Here is a 22,214-nt window from a genome sequence, read left to right as displayed (position 1 = left end):
AAATGTGCATTGTTTTAAGCCACCAAGTTTGTGGTAATTTGTTACAGCTGCCATAGGAAATTAATACAGAGTTGTTCCCCGCTTAGATATTGTCAGCAAAACTGAAGGTCATAATTTTAGATATAGGCCATTACTGCACATATTTAAAAAAAAAAAAGGAGGGATACTTCAAAACCAAGGAAATATTGACTGAACCTATTGCCTTTTTTTTCCCCCCTAAGTTGATGTGGTATGCAATGGAAAACTGAGCTTATTGCTAATGTAGAAACTCCTTTAATTGAACAGTCTTTGAAGAAATTTGGCTCTATTTTTGGACTGTGTCCACTCAGCCTGCGATGTGCCAAACCAACCCCATCTGTGTGGTTTACATCAGGAAGTGTGTTTTTTAAAAGGATGTTTGGGGGAAAATTACTAAAATCCTTACATGGTAGTTAAATTTCAACTGGAAATTCTTTATAAAAGATTAGAAAGCAATACGTGAGATATGGATGATCAATTAAACAACGACGAGGCCATTAGACCAAGGTGGTTCTAATCCCTTCCAGGCTGATATAAGCAAACCAGAACCTAAGCATGTGAATGCCTCAAGATAAAGAAATCAAAACCTAAAGACAACCCGTTACAATCAGCCCCCTAGGGGTCTCCAACCAAGGCCCATGCTTAAGCTATCGCCAATCAAATCATTTCCTTCTTTGCTCCCACCTTTACTCTGTGGAAGTCTGGCTTCTGTCTGGGGGGCACTCCGAACCACTTTCAGCTTCACATTGCCTAATTTGAATCCATTTTTGCTTACATAAAACTCCTAAAGTTCTTTTTTAAAATGATTTTATTTATTTGTCAGAGAGCGAGAGAGAGCGAGAGTGAGCGAGAGAGCGAATAGAAGCAGGGGAAGTGGCAAGCAGAGGGAGAAGCAGGCTCCCCACTGAACAGGGAGCCTGATGGACTCAGTCACAGGCCCCTGGGATCATGACCTGAGCCGAAGGCAGATGCTTACCCAACTGAGCTACCCAGGCATCCCCAAACTCCTAAAATTTTTAATATGTCTCAGTTTATCTTTGACTAGTTCTTTGCTTCTAAATGTATTTATGGATCAGATAGTCTACTGATACTCAATGACTCAGAAGGTCATCAGATTTACTGTTGCCTGAGGAATTTGTTGTTGTTTTTTCCCCCCACTAAAGGCGCTCTATAAACAAGCTACAAGAGCGCACTCACATCTTGGTAGCAACAGGTTGACATGCTCCTCACATATTTGGCTCACTTAAATTTTCTGGAAAATAAACTCACTTTATCCAGAAGTCAACATGGATGTTGGAGGGTCATTAGTAATTAAAACAGGGGGAGTCCAAATGAAGAAGACAAAAATAAAACATCTCTTAATGAAACAGGTGTTCTCTTGGGAAGCGTTGTGGGGGTTGGGCTGGGGAGTGAAACGACTTTTCAAAAAGCTTGGATAATTTGAAAATGACTGACCCCACTAAGGGTCAGTTTAATGACCACTATAGAAGGCTAATAAAAATAAACAACTATCCCTACGAGTACCAAGCCATAAGTTCTCAACCAGTGAGGCTATGTTTTGCAAAAAGAAGAAAAAGATATCTGTGGATTTTTGTTTGGGAAGTTTTTTGTTTTGGTTTTCTTCAACAACAATAATATGTGCCCTGGAGACTAATTCTTGGCCTTCCATTTCCTGGTCACAGATTCATCTTTGTTTTAATATCCATCTTGTAGCCTAGTTTCCTATCTTTTCACCATGAATACAGATACTAGAATAAGGACATGTAGCTCTTCCATAAGCAGGAAGGACGTAAAGCAATTTGTACATACATACCCGATGGCTCCGTCACGACAAGCGTCTTATGCTTATAAAAGCAAATTATTTGCCCTTTCTACATCCGCTGAAACTCACTTTCACCAAAGTTGTCTTAGAGTAGCATAGTTACTGAATTAGATACTGCTGAATTAGTAAGTTTATACTCCCCCAAAGAGTATTTAGTAACTCAGCACATCTGCAATTTCTAAATTACTGCTCTCATAAACAAAGGCAGAGATAACTGGAGGCTACAGTCTAATAGCTCTCTAGGCCCTTGTCTATTCCCAGTTCATCCCTGGGTGGGTGATATTTTGTGTGGGGATTCTTTATATCATGAAACGTGATATAGGAACGAAAAGGTGACGGTGGCAGAAGGTAGTATAGTAACAAGGTCTCGGTTTCCCTAGCAAGGACCCCTGAACCACAGACCTAGCCTCAGAAAATCTGGATCGGTGTTGATAACCAGGAACCCTAGTCAAATTAGTACCTGTCGGGCCTCTTAGGAGTAAAACCGAAGAGGACTTTTTGGCGGACAGTAGGTTCCTGGGCCACAGACAGTAAGACCCACAAAGAAAGGAATGGGGCATTCGTTGCTCCTACCTGAGGGAATGTAGTGAGTAGTGCTAAGAATGACCTGGGAACCCCAAAGGAGAATAGGGTTAAGGAGCCTTGTCACAGACATTGGTTTCGATCGGACTCTTTCCCAGTAAAACCCAGGTGGCTATCACTCAGATGCCTACGGAAGGGTCTGCGAGCTTTTTCCATAAATGGGCAGCTAGTAAATGCTGAACACTTTGGGTACCAAGAGGTCAAATTGAGGATATTGCGTAGGTGTTTATATAACAAAAGAGAACAAATTTCCACACATTTAATGTTCAATAATAGCGATTAAGGGCAGATCTCTTCATTCAGAACAAAATCCAGTTCTGGATTTTTGGGAGCTCCAAAAAAATCTCTATAAAACTTTAGCACTGCTAAGCCAACAAACTTTAGCTGCATCCGGCAAATCAGGATATTCGATTTCTATTCTTTTTTTTTTTTTTTTAAAGATTTTATTTATTTATTTGTCAGAAAGAGAGAGAGAGAGAGAACACGAGCAGGGTGAGTGGCAGGCAGAGAAGCAGGCTCCCCACTGAGCAGGGAGCCCGAAGTGGGCCTCGATCCCAGGACCCCCGGATCATGACCTGAGCTGAAGGCAAATGCTTAACCGAATGAGCCACCCACGTACCCCTCAGTTTCTATTCTTGAACTACAACTCACAGAGCTGTCAGTGGCTGAGTCCAGGAGAGCATACTAGTGGTTCAATAACACACGCTGGACTCGATTATTTTCAGCAAAGTACCTACTGATGAATAATGCGATGAATAAACCATAGATTGTAGACAGCTTACATTTTCACACGTTTTGTAAATTTGTTCCCCTAGTCCTTTTTTTGTTCCACACAGATTTTCACCATCAGTTGTAACATATCTTCCTATATTTCTACTTCAAGTGGTACTGAATGAGTGTTTTCTCAACGTTGAAAACACTCTTTCCCATAACTGTTCCACACAGACCATTCCTAAGGGCTAGGTCTTCGATCACTTCAAACTTAGCACTCCCTCCTCAAATAAACAATTAAGCAGCATTGATAACATCTGTCAACTCATTGGGACCCAAGGAAAAGCACTCACAATCATTCGCTTGTTTTTTTTTTTTTTAAAGATTTTTATTTATTTGACAGAGAGAAATCACAAGTAAGCAGAGAGGCAGGCAGAGAGAGAGGAGGAAGCAGGCTCCCTGCTGAGCAGAAAGCCCGATGCGGGGCTCGAACCCAGGACCTGGGATCATGACCTGAGCCGAAGGCAGCGGCTTAACCCACTGAGCCACCCAGGTGCCCCCATTCGCTTGTTTTTAATTGACCATTGATGTTGCTTTCACGAGCCTCAACTCTTCGAACAACTGTTCTCACCAAAAGGCTAATAGCTTGAAACAAATTTATTTTCTCTGGACACTTTTCTTTAACTGTTGCAATCAAACATGGTTTAATTAACCCACCATCAGTAAATGGCTTTCTTTGCTTGGCTAAGAAACGAGCCACTTGGAAACTTCCTTTGGTGACAGGCTCATTTTTATTGTTTAGTTTTCTGAAGAAATTCTGCTGTGATGAGATATTCCATTTTAAATGTTCCAATTTTTCTGACCATTGCTTTCGTGTGGGTTGGGATTACTGTGATGAGTGTTTAGTCTGGTAATGCTGACATATGTGGTATTCTTTTAACACAGCTATCGTGTCAGTGCATAATAGACACAGTATTTTGCTATCTGCTCTGGACTCTATCATGCTTCCCCCAAATTCATATGTTGTAGTTCTAAACCCTCATGTGATTGTATTGGAGATAGGGCTTTTAGGAGGCACTGAAAGTTAAATAAGGTCATAAATGTGAGGTCCTAATTCTATAGGATTCTAAGATGGCCTTGTAAGGAGAGTGAGAGTTTTCTCTCTCCCCAACATGTACACACAGAGGAAAGGTCATCTACAACTCACGGAGAGAACTCACACCAGAGATTGGCCCTGCCTGTGCCTTGATCTTGGACTTTCCAGCCCTCAGAACTGTGAAATTAATTTCTGTTGTTTAGGCCACGCAGCCTTTGGTTTTTTGTTATGGCAGCTCGAGCTAATACGCCATCTAGTTGGATAACTAAGTAATCCCCTCACTGGTGTGCCTTAAAAGTACAATCAAAATCCACTTCACTTTTCTTGTTTTGACATAATGGGTATGCCCTGGTAATTAAAAAAAAAAAAAAAAAGAGGTGCAGTGTGGAGTTACACATGACACTTTAAATGCTGTGGAGTTATAAATATGTTGCTGTGATTTATAGTACACTAAGCAGTAGTACAAAGAGATGAGCAGCCACATTTGGTCTCTGTTGCAAGTCCTCAGCTCTGCGGTTACCGCTCAAAAGCAACCACAGATGATGTATAAATGAATGTATTTGACTCTGTTCTAATAAAACTTTATTTATGTGCATTGTAATTTAAATCCATATGATTTTCACATGTCAGGAAATATTTTTCTTGCCTTGATTTTTTTCCCCGAATCATTTTAAAATATTTAAAATCTTACTCAGAGGAAACATAGGAGGAAAGCTTCATGGTGTTAGAGTTGACAATGATTTCTTGGATATGGCCCCAAAAGCATAGGCAACAAAAGAAAATATGGTACATGGGACTAAATCAAACTAAACAATTTCTGTACATCAAAGGGCACAACCAACAAAGTGAAAAAGCAGTCTATGAAATGGGAAAAAAATTTCTAAATCACTATATCTGTTAACGGGCCAATATCCAGAATAGGTAAAGAACTCCAATGAGGAAACGACAACAAAAACAAAATAACCTGATTTCAAAATTGGTAAAAGTCCTTGAGCAGACATTTCTCCCAAGATGATGTACAAATGGCCACTAATCATATAAAAAGATGCATAACCTTACTAACCATTAGATAAATGCAAATCAAAGCCACAGTGAGATGTCATCTCATACTTCTCAGGATGGGTACTATCAAAAAAGAAAAACTAGAAAATGACAAAAGTTGACAAGGATATGGAGAAACCGGAACCCTTGTGCACAGTTGATGAGACTATAAGATGGTACAACCACTCTGGAAAACAGTACGTGGTTCCGCCAAAATTTCAAAATATGATAGTTGTATACCCACATTCATAGCATTATTCATAACAGCCAAGACGTGGGAGCAGCCCAAACATCCATGGATGGATGAATGGATAATTAACACGTGGTGTATGCCTACAATGGAATATTTTTTACCATATTATTTTTAACGACCAGCATTTATAATATGAGGACCAGCGCTTTCTCCCCAACTCAAGTTTATACATTTTTGATTGGCTTATGAGGCCAATAGAGATACTTCTCTCGTCTGATTTGGTTTCTGGAAAGTCTTCATTCAAGTGCTCAATGGTCATCTGATCAAATGGAATTATGTTCTTCACCTTCTCCAGCTCTATTTCACATTCCTCAATCCCGGCCTTTGAGAGAGACAAAAACTCAGCACAGCTTTTCACATCTTCTTTTTCTTTGGCATCCACCTGAACAGTATATTTATCCTCTGGCACAGAAAATTTAAGGGCATTAAACTTCTTCTCAAAGTCCTCTACCAAGTCAGCCTTCACCACATTGGCTTTGTAGTAAGCCCAGTTGGTAGGAGGTGGATTCTCAGGGAGAGTAGCCAACATGGAGGTAAGGGGTTCATTCTAGGATTTCGGGGAGTTAGCAATGGCTTTCTGGTTTGGGGCCTTATGATCGCCACAAAAGCTACCCAGTCAATGACTTTTAGAGCAAGTTCTTAGGACATCTTGAGAGCTTCACTGACCCTGGTGGCCCACAGTCCCCCCTAATGGAATATTTTTGAACCTTTGAAAGGAAGAGAATCCTGTCATACACTACAACATGGGTAAACCTTGAAGGCGTTATGGCGGTTGAAAACAAATGAGTCACAAAAAGACAGTGTATGAGTCCATCTCAGGTACGTAAAGTAGTCAAATTCATCCAAATAGAAAGTAGAATGGTGGTTACCAGGAGCTGAGGGAAAGGGGAAATGGAGAGTTGTTGTTTAACGGGTATAGAGTTTAATTTTTCAAGATGAAAATGTTCTGGAGATCTGTAGCACAACAGCGTAAATATACTTACTACTACTGAACTGTACACTTAAAAATGGTTAGGATGGTAAATTTTGTGTCACGTGTTTTAACCACAAAAAAGAAAACACTTTTAGGTCACGTGCCATACAAAAACAGACAACAGGCCAGACTTGGTACACAAGTTATAGTTTGTCAACCCTTCCTCTGTGGCCCAGCCTCAGGAAAGTTCTCCCAGGTTCCATGCCCAAGGGAGCTCTAAACTGAAAGAATCACACAGCTTTGGAGAACGTAATGGAACATCTGTAACACCAGTGGGCAAAAGACCCCTTTCTTCTTTGAACACCTGACAGTGGATACAGTGGCGGGAAGACTAGTAGAGTTGGAATGGGAGCCATGAAGTGGAGACCAGATAGTGGTGGGAGGAGGGTGCATGAATGCTGAGGAATTTGAGGGCCTGCCTGGAGGAAGAAGACAGTGTGTGGCCATTGACACTCCATTGCTCACCTTACCCCAGGATGGTGTAGTTCACTTGAGCAGGAGTTCAGCCATTCACTCCCTGTGTCAACCTAGGCAAGTCAGTGCCCCTTGCCTTCCCTTTGAAAGGGGGAGGGTTGGACAACATCCCTGGCACCCCTCCCAGCCTTAAAAACCATAAGACACTATCTGACCAAGCTGATACCATGCCAATGTCTTTATCCCTTCATTTGAACAGCTTTCAAGACCAGAGACCCTCCGTGTCTCCTGCGGAGTTGACATTTTTTTGTTTACTCTAGTTAAGTAGGGGAAAAAACTAATTAGAGTCTATGGAGTCCCAACTAACTCCATTTCCACAGCTGGGCCTTCTCTTGATACCTCAAGTTCCCTTTCCCCTGGGGACCTGAGGAAATCGCTCAGACAAGGAAGGGAATTGGGGGCCATTGTTAATGTGTCTGTCAGTCCCACAGCAGCAACCTCCTCCCACTAAAAATCTCTGATGTTTCTTCCAGTTCTTTAACAAGAATGGTTGGGGACTGGGTTTTGTTTATAGGAAGAATTTAAGTCTTGGTGTTCACTTTGAAAAATTAGCCTTTGGTGTGACAGCCTTGTCCAAAATGAGAGCCACATTGCTTTAGCTTTTTAAAGACTTCCTCTCCTCCCTCATCCGTGGCTGTGCAGGGAAAAGCAGGCGTTGAAAGGGACCCACAGAGCTTCCTCCTGCCAGTTGTTCACCAGGCACTGTGTTCCAGAAAGGAAGAGGCTGCCTCGCTCTTGGCCTCTAGGGCGTTCTGGGAGAGGGCTTTGGTGAATTGTAGTTCGGTAGCTGTCTCATTTGCTTTGCCGTTTGCAGCGGTCCCGTGGTGTGTTTATTTGAATCTTTCACTCAGAACTGGCTTGCCTTCGTTTCTGGCCCGAGGAAGCTCCAGTCAGAATGGAAAAGTTCAGCCACACTGCTCAAGTTCAACGCCCTGAAGTGGGAAATCACAAGCGATCGAGCGAGCGCGGAGACTGTGAGACTAGGTTAGGCTTTTCAAAGGAAATGCCTTTCCCTGTGGCGTGCTTTTATTTACTGCTGGGGCCGGCTGTCCTGTGAACCTCAGGTTTGCTCAGAAATGTTCCTGGGGTGATTTCATTGCCATAATGTTTTGTCCCAGAGAAAGGAAGCTAAAAACTCATTGACTCACTTTGTGCATTCATTAACATGTTACACTGGAGCCTTAATAATAAAAATAAAAATCTTAACAAGTTAGGAAATGCCAAATGTTGGAGAGGATGTGGAGAGAGGGGAACCCTCTCACACTGTTGGTGGGAATGCAAGGTGGTGCAGCCACTCTGGAAAACAGTATGGAGGTTCCTCAAAAAGTTGAAAAGAGAGCTACCCTGTGACCCAGCAATTGTGCTACTGGGTATTTACCACAAAGATACAAACGTAGTGATCCGAAGGGGCACCTGCCTCCCAACGTTTATAGGAGCAATGGCCACAATAGCCAAACTATGGAAAGAGCCCAGATGCCCATTGACAGATGAATTGATAAAGAAGATGTGGTGTACACACACACACACACACACCCAGGAATACTAGACAGCCATCAAAAATGAAATTTTGCCATTTGCAACAACATGGCTAGAACTAGAGGGCATTATGATAAATGAAATAAGTCAATTGGAGAAAAACAATTTCACGCATATGTGGAATCTAAGAAATAAAACAGAGGATTGTAGGGGAAGGGAAAGAAAAATAAGATGAAATCAGAGAGGGAGACAAACCATAAGAGACTCTTAACTCTAGGAAACAAACAGGGTTACTGGAGGGAAGTGGGGGATGGGGTAAATTTGTGATGAGCATTAAGGAGGGTGCTTGATGGAATGGGCACTGGGTGTGATATGCAATCAATGAATCACTGAACTCTACTTCTGAAACTAATAATACACCCTATGTTAGTTAATTGAATTTTTAAAAAGATTTTATTTTTATTTATTTGACAGAGAGAGAGAGAGAGATCACAAGTAGGCAGAGAGGCAGGCAGAGAGAGAGAGGGAAGCAGGCTCCCCGCTGAGCAGAGAGCTCGATGTGGGGCTCAATCCCAGGACCCTGAGATCATGACCTGAGCCGAAGGCAGAGGCTTAATCCACTGAGCCACCCAGGTGCCCCTATTAATTAATTAAATTTAAATAAAATAAAAAAAAATAGAAATCATTAAGAATGACATATTAAGACTGCCGTGCAGGCCCAAGGCGTGATTGGTTCTACACTACTTGCACCTACGCGTTTCTGTTTCACCCAACAAGCAGAGTAAGAGTTTTCTCCCCACTTTACCAGTAGTGAAAATAAGGCCGAAAGGAGTTAAATAACTTGCCCAGGGTGGCGGTTAAGCTAAGACTTAAGACATGTCGCAGAATGTGGAGCTGCCTACCTTTTCTCAGAAAAGTAGAGACGTTGCCTACCAAGGGTCTTACGGTTCAGCCTGGAGGCAGGAGTAGTCATTCAAAGGGCAAAACACTTATGCACTGGTTGTTACAGTGTGGCTGCCTTGAGCCCTTCCAGTGGTTGTCCAGATGGTCCCAGCAAGGGGGAGTCCCGCTGGGGTGTGGCTGCCCTGGTGCCAGCCAGCTCCCTCATGCAGGCTCCCATCCGTATGCATCCAAGTGACTAGAGGAGACAAACATCAGCTACAGGAGAACCGGGCCCCCCCTCAGCAGGAACGCTGGCTCACTAGGGTGCACAATGGGTTAGGGTTAGAGAGGCGGTTCTCCATTATCTGCCAGCATGCCCCTTGAGTGCCCCCACTAAGCTACTGATGAGAAAGTCAGCCTCCCCAATACAGCATACCACTCCTGAAATATTATTTATCTATTTATTTGATATAGCGCATGCAAGCAGGGTGAGAGACAGAGAGAGAAGCAGACTCTACGCTGAGCTCAGAGCCCAATTATGCGCCTCCATCCCAGAACCCTGGGATCATGACCTGAGCCGAAATCAAGAGTCAGACACTTAACCAACTGAGCCACCCAGGCGCCCCCTGAAATAGTTTTGATATCATTCAGATTTCTGATCCAGAGCCAACAGCAAAACGCTGAAGTAGATCCCTGTGTCTGAGAGCAGAGCACCCCCAAAGAGGTGTCCGGTTCCTCCCGTTTCCTTGCCCCTCCCCCATAGTCGGCTTCAGGTCACTACACTTCAGGGTCAACTGCGGGCTAGAGCTTCTCGGGCGTTTCCTCTCTTGCTTATGTCCTAACTCCTTACCGAAGCTGTCAGAGTCTGACTTTTGAAAGTGACTGGCGAGGGTTACCTATGATACTTAAAGACACCAGGTGTGGGAGGTGGGAGAAAAGTTAGTTTTCAAGAGTTGTTTTTTTCTGCCCTCAAGCCATGTCATGTAATAAACAAAGCGGCTTTTTGATTGTTCGGTGTTTCCAATGAACACTGAAACATTCCTAAGATCCACTTTTAATGTGTGATTACCTCCTATTCCCCAGGAAAATAGAGAGTCATATTTAATACAAGAAATATGTTGGGGAGGAGGGCATCCCCTCCCCAGGCATAATTTTTAAAATGGAAATAAGATGCCGTATCATGTGGTTAAGAGCACAGGCTTTCAATTTCTTTTTACAAGTGGCAAGAAAAAAAAGAGAGAAAAGAACTCTACAGATGAAAAGAGACTTCAGAGACCTATTAACCAAATGCTATTATATGAGCTAGACCTTGTTTGAATCATGAAACTGCTGTGGAAAAAAAAAAAAAAGGAAAAAAAATACAAGACAGTTGGGGAAATATGAACATGGACTGGATATTTGATGAGACTAAGAAATGATTATTATAGATGTTATGTGTTTTAAGAGAGTCTAAGTCTTTTGAAGACATATACTGAAATATTTACAAATGAAAATATGAAATTCTGTGTGTGTGTGTGTGTGTGTGTGTGTGTGTGTGTGTCTGTGTGTGTGTGTTGGGTGGTAGCTGGATGGGGTATAGATGAAACAAGACTGTCCATGATTTGTTAGTTGTTGAGGCTGGGTGATAGACACATGGGATTAATGCTACCTTATCTACTTTTATTTATGTCTCAACACTGTAATAATAACAAAGACTTTTTAGATGAGATCACGAGGAGGTTGACGTCAGGCCTCCATGAATGCAAACCTTGCCTCCACTTCCTAGCCATGTGATGTCCTTAGAGAAGTCCCCTCTCTGATCCTAACTGTCCTCATTGGGAAGGCAATGCGAACGTGAAGACTGGATGAAATAATATACGTCAAGAATTAAGCAGGAGCCTAGCACATAGTAAACAATCAATAAATAGTAGATCCTCTCATAGTCAGTTATTTTGTCTAGTTTTCTGAACCTATAATTGCAGGTCCTGAGAGAATTTACACCCTAAGAAGCTCTTGCCACTGAAGTAGAAGAATTTTGCAATACCCGAGATGTCTACTGCTGTTTTCCAGATGGGGAGCGTGTCTGGGAAAGACAGGCTCTGGTAGCAGCCCAGAGGGAAATAATGGCAAAGAATCAGGCAATTGGTTCTAAGAAATAAGAATGTCTTGCATGGAAGCACTCAGCCTTTAAAAGCCTCTCTGAGAACACACAGCACTTGACATTTATTTCTACCTGTTTCCCCCTCTCCCTCCTGCCCATACTGCCCAGAGTTATGCGGAATACAGATGAGAGAAAGCCTGGTTTGTCCCTGCAGCCTGCTAGGAGTCCATCCTGGGCACAGTCTTCATGTTTCATGTGGGACTGGGATACTCTGTAATAGTACGTTAATTCTTCTAACAAAAATGTACCAGATGCTTACTGTGTGTTGGGACACTGTGAGACACGTAACATGTAAGATCTCAATATCTGGCCCAACCCTATTTTATTTTATTTTATTTTATCTTATTTTATTTTATTTATTTATTTTTAAAGATTTTATTTATTTATTTGAGAGAGAGAGAGAGAGAGAGCATGAGATGGGGGAGGGTCAGAGGGAGAAGCAGACTCCCCGCTGAGCAGGGAGCCCAATGCAGGACTTGATCCTGGGACTCCAGGATCGTGACTTGAGCCGAAGGCAGCTGCTTAACCAACAGAGCCATTCAGGTGTCCCCGACCCCATCTTAGACATGAGGAGACAGAGGAATTGGAGAGATGAAGTGGCTTGCCCAGAGTTCCACAGCTAGTAGGTGACAAAGCTGTTATTCTGTGGGGTTTTTTTCAAGATTTTATTTATTTATTTGACAGGGACAGCACAAGCAGGGGGAGTAGCAAGCAGAGGGAGAGAGAGAGAAGAAGACTCCCTGCAGAGCAGGGAGTCTGATGCAGGACTCGATTCCAGAACCCCGAGATCATGACCTGAGCCGAAGGCAGATGCTTAACAAACCAAGCCACCCAGGTGCCCCCAAAGCTGTTACTCAGATCACAGAGTTATCAGATGTGGAAACCATGTTCCCTTAATTAGCTTGACCTTAGTAATGCTTTCACTATTTATGTGTACCAACACATCATGTCACATACATGAAGTACATACAACTTGTATTAAAATAATAATACAGAAACTATGTCCTTGACTTCTAAGTCTTTAACTTCATATCCGTTATCTGAATAAGGAGTAGGCACAGAAGGTTCTAGGTGATATTTTTGTTTCTCTCCCTGAGCTTTATTAATATCTCAAAGATTCCTTCCCAACACGGTTTATTTATGTTGGGAAAGCCGCGATGCGTAGAGGGAAAGGCACTTTCAGATGGGCAGGGTGCTGCGTTGATTTCCATTGGGTTCCCATGAACCTGAAAGAAGCACAGAACCAAAGCCTTCTTTTGCTGTCGGGTCACCCCTGCTTCCCAAGGCCACGTGGCCTACGTAAAGAAGAAAGTTGCCGAACAAAGAGGCCCTTCATGTGCAGGCTCCGCCCCCAGCCCGAGCTGCACACGAGGGGGTCCAGGGTGAGGGAGCAACATGGAATCCATTGAGCTCGGCTGTGAGGGAGAGGTGGGCTGCCAGACAGGCCCCTTGCCAGCTCTGAGTCATCGCTGGCTTCTGAGCCCAGCCAATTTACCTGCTTTTCAATAAGATCTTTATTTGTCCTTCTATTCTCGTCAAAAGCTGTTGTCATTTCCTTTTCTGTCTGGAGACACTGGGAGCTGCCTTCGGGCGGTATGACCACGCTGGGGCCCCTTGTGCAACCCCCAACTCACCCAGATGAAACATCTCTTAGAATTTCCCCTGTTTGGCTTGTTCTTCCTTAGTGGGCAGAAAGCGTCCTATTTCTCGCATTTCCAGAGCTTTGGCTATGCAAGTTCTTTATCGGGTCAGCGAGCAGCTTGGGTGTTGGGGTCCATGCTGTCTTGTGGAGACCTATGGAGTCATAGAAAACTCTCATCTTGAGGGAGGGGATAGACGAACAAGTCAACAGAGGGTCTTAATACAGGATGGCCCATTCTGCGAAGGAGAGGCAGTGTTAGTGGTTGAGAACTTACATTTTAAAATCAACAGTCCTGGTTGAAACCCCAGCCTTGCCACTTATTTCTTATGTTAAGTTACAAAATCGCGATGTTTCTTCTAGAGCATAAGGACAATGGATGTACATAAGTACAAGGCACCAGACCCGCATGGATGGTCAGCAGAACATCTATATCTGACTACTGGGGTTCCAGCAAGTCAGGATGTTGGGATTAGCTAATAAGATAAAATTTTATCCTTCAAATTATCCTATGGTGAAGGCAGGTGGCCAGCAGGTGGATGGTGACGGTTGCCCCTTGTGACTAGAGGAGCTGGCCATGAGGGCTCTGGTTCAGGGTTCAAATTCCTAATCCATAAAGGGACCTGGAGAACAAAGGAGACCTCGGTCCCAGAGGAGATCTGTGGCTGAGTTTGTGGAGGAAGGGTATTAAGGAGGACTTGGAGACAGGGATGGAGGTAAAAACAATATTCTAGATAGTAACTAGAATATGGGGGAAGACACAAAGCAGGATGGGAGCCCTGCTCACAGTAGCGGGGCTGGCAGGCATGGCAGCCATAAGAATGTCCTTCTCAGATATCTCGCTGCTGGGAGAGGGACCAAGCTGCTGCTGTGTTCTGAGATCTTCACTGCCTTTGCACTGAGGCCACACTTCCTACAGGCTGCGCCTGGGCAGGGAATGGGCACAGCAGGGATATTAGACAGGTCTGTTCCTGGGAGACACTGGGTTCCTTTGACTGTTGACTTTGTCTCAAAGACGCCATGATGAGATGCTATGTCTCAAAGACACTTACCGTTGACCTATCTCCCTCCCTCCCACCCTCCTTTCCTTCCTTCCTTCCTTTATTCCTTCCTTCCTTCCTTCTTTCCTTCCCTCTCTCCATCACTCAAGGTCAGACCTGCTTTGCATTGCAGTACATACTGGTAGCGCTCCCAGACTCTCCCCTGCCTTCCATTTTCTTTTCTTTTCTTTTTTTTTTTAAGATTATTTATTTATTTACTTGACAGAGAGAGAGAGATCGCAAGCAAGCGGAGAGGCAGGCAGAGAGAGAGGGGAGGAAGCAGGCTCCCTGCAGAGCAGAGAGCCCGATGTGGGGCTCGATCCCAGGACCCTGGGACCATGACCTGAGCCGAAGGCAGAGGCTTTAACCCACTGAGCCACCCAGGTGCCCCTGCCTTCCATTTTCTATCACGGAAGTTGCCCCTAATAAATTTCTTATGCTTATTTAAAAGATTTTATTTACTTATTTATTTATTTATTTAGAGAGAGAAATAGTACAAGTGAGGGGAGGGGCAGAAGGAGAAGGAGAGAGAGAATCCCAAGAAACTCTGTACTGAGCCTGGAGATCACGTCCTGAGTCGAAATCAAGAGTCAGTCGCTCAACCAACTGAGCTACCCAGGCACCCCAGATTTCTTAGGTTTTTAATCCTATCTTTTTGCCTGCTTCCTGAAGCTCCTGGACCAACATAGGTGTGGTTTACGGGACCTCAACTGAAAAGGAGAGTTTCAGTGACAAAGAGTTCATCAGACAGTTGGCCTAATGTTTTCACATTCCATTTCAGGAAGAACGTAGATTTATTGGGTAAGTCTCAGGGCTCAGGCACAGTGCTAGGCTCTAGGAAGACAGTAATGAACAAGATTAACAAACAAGATGCCCTTATGAAATTTATCCGGAAAGACAGCAGAGATTCAGTAAGTAATCAAGAAGATATTTTGTTGCTTTTTTAAAAAATAAATCTAGGGACGTAGCCCAAACCCTTTACCATGGCCTACAAGTTTTCATGATCTGGCTCCTATCCATTTCTCCATCCTCCTTTCTCACCAGGTCCATATTGCACTCTGCACCAGCTAGCATGAAATAATTGCATTTCCCAGAGCTCTCCATCTTCTTCTTATCTCTAGGCTTTTGCCCAAGATAACCCTCACCCACCAGCCTTCGACCACATCCATCCACCAAGCTTGGCACAGTCCTCCCTGAGCAACTGAAGGTATTCCTCCTCTGTACTCCTGTAGCACCCTGCACGCTTGTCATCGATTTCGTTCCTGGCAAGTAAGTAGAAAACGGCAGAAAAGGAAGATGCCAGGGACAAGAAATATGCATTCCTCCTTTCCAAATCAGTTGGCTCATATTTAAGAAATGGTATCTCCACTCTTTATGCTCAAGCCAAACTTGATTTCTGTTTTGTTGCCGAGACTGCTAACTGCCTCCCCACTACCTGTTCTTCCCTGCCTCTTTGCTATAATAATGAGCCTGGCTAAAAATATCTCTACTTTGTAGTCTCTTGCAGATAGAGGTGGACAGTGACACACGAGCAGAAGTCTCGGGGTGGGGTTTCTGGGAAGCCCTTTTTGCCTTTGATCCTCCTTTCTACCCACTGCCTGGTATTTGAATGTGATGCTTAAAGTTCCAGCAGACATCTTGGGACCATGAGGGAAAGGTCAAGAGAATTACAAACAGCCCTGACATTCTTGAGCTGCTAAACCAACACCAGCAACCGCCTACCTTTGGACTTCTCATTACATGAGACAAATAAACCCTCGTGTGCTTCAGCCACTGTGATAAATTTTCTTTTTTCTCTTTCTTTCTTTTTTTTTAAACTCACAGATTAATGCAATTCTGAACCAATCTACCTCAACAAGCTCTGTTCCCTTCTCCCTAGCTGTAGTCATGCCTGGAACGTCTCCCTTCCTACTATCCTTTCCCCTCAATCTCTGCCTACCAAATTTTTTTCTTTTTTTTTTTTTTGAAGGTTTTATTTATTTACTTGAGAGAGAGATAGAGCACGAGCTGGGGGAGGGGTAGAGGGCGAGGCAGACTTCCTGCCAAGCAGGGAGCCCAGTGTAGGGCTCAAGCCCAGGACCTGAGCTGAAGGCAGATGCTTGACTGACTGAGTTACCTAGGCGTCCCTCTGCCTACCAAAGGTTCTCCATCACTGAAGACTCCGTTCAAACAACAGCTGCTTTATAGGATTTAATTTTATCCCCTCCCAACCTAGGTGTGCTATTTCCCTCTTTTTGACTCATTTTTATCTGGACATCTGGACCTCTTTTGTGAAATGAATATATGTATGTCTATATATATTCATTTAAAATTAGGGAAGTTTATGATATACTCATATCACATTCATATATATGAATGAATGAATGAATAATAAATATATTCACATTCATATACATACATAATTCAGTCTGTGTAATAAGTATTTTTTTTTAAAGATTTTATTTAATTATTTGAGAGAGAGAGAGCATGAGAGAGAGCACGAGAGGAGAGAGGTCAGTGGGAGAAGCAGACTCCCCGCTGAGCAGGGAGCCCGATGTGGGACTCGATCCTGGGACTCCAGAATCATGACCTGAGCTGAAGGCAGTTGCCCAACCAACTGAGCCACCCAGGCGCCCCCCTGTGTAATAAGTATTAATGATCTTATTTGTGTTGTATATTTCTTTGCATTTTTCTGCAACAAATAGCACAGACACATAGTAGACATTTAGTAAATCTTTGTTGAATTAAATATAAACTTGCAATAAAAACATAACTTTTGGGGGCACCTGGGTGACTCAGGCGTTTAAGCATCTGCCTTCAGTTCAGGTCATGATTCCAGGGTCATGAGATGAAGTCCCACATCAGGCTCTCTGCTCAGCGGCAAATCCACTTCTCCCTGTCCTCTCCCTCTGCAATCTGTCTTGCTCTCTTTCAGATAAATAAATAAAATCTTAAAAAAAGAAAACATAACTTCTCTGGGGCACCTGGGTGGCTCAGTCGGTTAAGTGTCCAACACTTGATTTCAGCTCAGGTCATGATTTTGGGGATGTGAGATCGAGACCCATGTCAAACTCTGCACTCAGCATAGAGTCTACTTGGGATTCTCTCTGCCCCTCCCCCTGGTTGTGTCTTCTCTCTCTAAATAAATAAATAAATAAATAAATCTTAAAAAAAAACACACTTCTCTTTAAATACACACATTTAACTGTTGACAACAGTATCTTTTGGAAGCAACTGCATAGATAAAATATGCCTTCCAATGATATATTCTTTCATTTATTTGGAATATGGAATTATTCACATGACAATGGAGGATAGACTTCTATTTAATTGTATATCAACATTCTTTCATTTCAACTCTTATTTATCGAATGTCTCCACTATAAAGCCACTGTGAGTGAGGGTTTGAGGGGGAATATCACGATCAGAGCTGAAACCTGGAGATTATTAAAAGCCCAGGTGAATGGTGAGACGCCCAACTAAGCGGGGTCAGGGAGAACAGAAAGAAGAAACAAGCCTGTACTCTTTGACCCAATCTCTCAGGCACGGAAAGGTTATTCAAAGGTCTGCCATTCATGCTCATACCAGGTATTGGAATGTTCTTGAATATTGCATGATGTAGATAATCATGATTACAAAAATGACGTAGATAAATCAGAAGAAAGAGCTGACCATATGTGTTTAAGGGGATATTCTGATGAAAGCGAAATATTTATTCCAAATTTTTCAAAAGTGACCATGAGACAAATAGCTGAGGAGAGCTCATTAGAGAAATCATCATCACACAAAAGAAACCTCCTTCCCTCTGTTCCTGGCCCATTTGGCTCATGTTTATTACAGCCTTAGTCACATTGGCTTGCAACCTTTTATTTACATTTCTTCCCTAATTTTAAGTCCAAGGGTTATGCATTAAACATCTTTGGATCCACCCAGCTCCGTTGTCTGATGTATAGCAGATACTCAGTGATTACTGATCGTCACCTTACTTGATGTGTCTGCAACATTTAGAGTTATTGACCATGGCCTTCCTGAAACATACTCCCTCTTCGCTTTCCAGACACTGAATCCTCTTTGTTCTTCCTCCGTCCTCATAAGTCATTTTCAGTTTTCTTGGCTGATTCCTCTTCCTTTCAACAGCCCTTCCAGTTCTTCAAGACACTGAGATTTTTTTTCCCGTCTCGTTTCATTTTTATTAAATCTCAGAAAGTTATCACCACCTTATCTCCTTGAATAGATCATTCCTTTAACATTCTTTCTACGCTTGCCTTTTTAAACTTAGTTAAGATGTATTTCAGACATTTTGCCATCTTAAGCTCATTCAGGCTTTTTTTTTTTTTTTCATATCTTTGCCTCCTCATGCTTTTGACTACGTAATATCATCTGTTTTCCAGTCCACAGATTCTCTTTGGCTCTGTTTAATCTGTCAAGGGAGGTTCTAGTTTTCTACTTAAATTATCATATTTTTTTATTTCTCAAAGTTCTCTTTAGTTCATTTTTTTCAAACCTGTTACTCAGTTTTCATAGTTGATTTGTTTCTTTAAAAAACTTTTAATTCCACTTAGTTAACATATAGCATCCTATTAGTTTCAGGTGTCAATAGTGCCATACATCACCTAGTACTCATCACAACCAGCACACGCTTAAATCCCCATCACTTATTTTCCCCCTCCCCCACCTCCTACCCCTCTGGGGACCATCAGTTTGTGCTCTATAGTTAAGAGTCTGCTTCTTGATTTGTCTCTCTCTCTCTGTTTTTTCCCCTTTGCTCATTTGTTCTGTTTCTTAAATTCCACATGAGTTAAATCATATGGTATTTGTCTTTCTCTGATTGACTTGTTTTGCTTAGCATTAAGTTCTGTCTATGTCCTTGCAACCAGCAAGATTTCATTATTTTTTATGGCTGAATAATATTCTAATATATATTAGAATAATATTAGAATATATAGAATATATTAGAATATATATAATATATAATATTCTAATGTACATTAGAATATGTATATTCTAATGTATATTGTATATTCTATTGTATTGTATAATGTATAATGTATATTCTAATATACATTAGAATATTATATATATGCCACACACACACACACACACACACACACGTATGCCACCTCTTCTTTATCCATTCATCAATTTCATCAATCAATGAACGCTTGGACTGCTTCCATATCTTGGCTATTGAAAATAATGCTGCTATAAACATAGAGATACACATATTCCTTTGAATTAGTGTTCCTGTATTCTTTGGGTAAGTACCTAGTACTGCAATTTCTGGGTCATAGGGTAGCTCTATTTTTAACTTCTTGAGGAACCTCCATACTGTTTTTCCAGAGTGGCTGTACCAGTTTGCCTTCCCACCAACAGGATGTGAGGCTCCCCCTTTCTGCACATCCTTGCCAACACCTGTTGTTTCTTGTGTGGTTGATTTTAGCCATTCTGATAGGTGTGAGGTCATATCTCATTGTAGTATTGACTTGCATTTCCCTGAAGGTAAATGATGACGAACATCTTTTCATGTGTCTGTTGGCCATTTCTATGTCTTCTTTGGAGAAATATCTATTTAAGTGTTCTGCCCACTTTTAAAAAGATTTGTTTATTTACTTTAGAGAGAAAGGGAGACTGTGAATGTGAGGAGGGGCACAGGGAGAGAAGCAGACTCCCCACTGAGCACAGAGCCTGACATAGGGCTCAATCCCAGGACCCTGAGACCATGACCTGAGGCAAAATCAAGAGTCAGACACTCAACTGACTGAGCCACCCAGGTGCCCCGTGCCCATTTTTTAATTGGATTATTCATGTTGTGGGTATTGAGTTTTTAAGTTCTTTATATATTTTAGGTACTAACCCTTTATCAGATATGTCATTTGAAAATATCTTTTTCTAGCCTGTAGGTTGCCTTTTAAAAATTAACATATAATGTACTGTTTTCTTCAGGGGTACAGGTCTGTGAATCATCAGTCTTACACAGCACTCATCATAGCACATACCCTCCCCAATGTCCATAATCCAGCCCCATAGGTCGCCTTTTAGTTTTGTTGATTGTTTCCTTTGCTGTGCAGAAGGTTTTCATTTTGATGAAGTCCCAGTAGCCCACTTGTTTTTTTCTTTCCCTTGCCTCAGGAGACATACCTAGAAAAAAGTTGCTATGGCCAATGTCAAAGAAGTTAGTTACTGCCTGTGTTCTCTTCTAGGAATTTTTATGACCTCGGGCTCACATTTAGGTCTTCAATCCATTAATCTGAATTTATTTTGTGTATAGTGAAAGAAAGTGGTCCAGTTTCTTTCTTTTGCGTCTTGCTGTCCAGTTTTCCCAACTCAACCATTTATTGAAGAAACTATCTTTTTCCCATTGGATGTTCTTTCCTGATTTGTCAAAGATTCATTGACCATAGAGCTGTGGGTTCATTTCTGGGTTTGCTATTCTGTTGCATGGATTTCTGTGTCTATTTTTGTGCCAGCACCATGCTGTTTTGATCACTACAGCTTTGTAATATAACTTGAAGTACAGAATTGTGATGCCTCCAGCTTTGCTTTTCTTTTTCAAGATTGCTTTGGCTATTTGGGGTCTTTTGTAGTCCCATATGAATTTTAGAATTGTTTGTTGCAGTTCTGTGAAAAATACTGTTGGTATTTTTTTAAATTTCTTTTCAGCATAACAGTATTCATTGTTTTTGCACCACACCCAGTGCTCCATGCAATACGTGCCCTCCATAATACCCACCACCTGGTTCCCCCAACCTCCCACTCCCCCGCCCCTTCAAAACCCTCAGGTTGTTTTTCAGAGTCCATAGTCTCTCATGGTTCACCTCCCCTTCCAATTTCCCTCAACTCCGTTCTCCTCTCCATCTCCCCATGTCCTCCATGTTATTTGTTATGCTCCACAAATAAGTGAAACCATATGATAATTGACTCTCTCTGCTTGACTTATTTCACTCAGCATAATCTCTTCCAGTCCCATCCATGTTGCTACAAAAGTTGGGTATTCATCCTTTCTGATGGAGGCATAATACTCCATAGTGTATATGGACCACATCTTCCTTATCCATTCGTCTGTTGAAGGGCATCTAGGTTCTTTCCACAGTTTGGCGACCGTGGCCATTGCTGCTATAAACATTGGGGTACAGATGGCCATTCTTTTCAATACATCTGTATCTTTGGGGTAAATACCCAGTAGTGCAATTGTAGGGTCATAGGGAAGCTTTATTTTTAATTTCTTGAGGAATCTCCACACTGTTCTCCAAAGTGGCTGCACCAACTTGCATTCCCACCAACAGTGTAAGAGGGTTCCCCTTTCTCCACATCCTCTCCAACACATGTTGTTTCCTGTCTTGTTAATTTTGGCCATTCTAACTGGTGTAAGGTGGTATCTCAATGTGGTTTTAATTTGAATCTCCCTGATGGCTAGTGATGATGAACATTTTTTTCATGTGTCTGATAGCCATTTGTATGTCTTCATTGAAGAAGTGTCTGTTCATATCTTCTGCCCATTTTTTGATATGATTGTCTGTTTTGTGTGTGTTGAGTTTGAGGAGTTCTTTATAGATCCTGGATATCAACCTTTTGTCTGTACTGTCATTTGCAAATATCTTCTCCCATTCTGTGGGTTGCCTCTTTGTTTTGTTGAGTGTTTCCTTTACTGTGCAGAAGCTTTTGAGTATTTTCATAAAGATTACATTAAATGTGTAGATTGCTTTGGGTAATAGAAACACTTTAACAATATTTGTTTCTCCGGTCCATGAGCATGGAATGTCTTTCCATTTCTTTTTTTTTTTTTTAAGATTTTATTCATTTATCTGACAGAGAGAGACAGAGAGAGCACAAGCAGTGGGGGTGGGAGAGGGAGAAGCAGGCTTCCCGCTGAGCAGGGAGCCCGATATGGGGCTCGATCCCATGACCTTGGGATCGTGACCTGAGCCGAAGGCAGACGCTCAATGACTGAGCCACCCAGGTGCCCCATGTCTTTCCATTTCTTTGTGTCATCTTCGATCTCCTTCATCAGCGTTTTACAGTTTTCAGAGTACAGATATTTCACCTCTTTGGTTAGGTTTATTTCTAGGCATCCTACTATTTGGGGTGCAA

At 42.3% G+C, this 22,214-nt stretch overlaps 1 protein-coding gene and 1 pseudogene across 1 annotated transcript in view; both read right to left on the bottom strand.

Annotated features, from left to right (window-relative positions):
- Positions 1-5,687: 5,687 nt before the first annotated feature.
- On the bottom strand, positions 5,688-13,020 carry LOC125091444 (ATP synthase subunit d, mitochondrial-like; annotated as a pseudogene).
- Positions 13,021-13,149: 129 nt separating this feature from the next.
- LOC125091443 (FAU ubiquitin-like and ribosomal protein S30) overlaps positions 13,150-22,214 on the bottom strand; it is a 74,794-nt gene continuing 65,729 nt past the window's right edge. The window contains exon 2 of the mRNA XM_047715098.1: positions 13,150-13,287. Within this exon, the coding sequence (XP_047571054.1) occupies positions 13,150-13,287 (138 nt within the window). The remainder of the gene's footprint in view (positions 13,288-22,214) is intronic.

This window comes from Lutra lutra, chromosome X (assembly GCF_902655055.1).
Source record: "Lutra lutra chromosome X, mLutLut1.2, whole genome shotgun sequence".
Lineage (NCBI taxonomy): Eukaryota > Metazoa > Chordata > Mammalia > Carnivora > Mustelidae > Lutra > Lutra lutra.
Note: the sequence above shows the minus strand (reverse complement) of the source record. Positions and strands in the feature narration are given on the sequence as shown.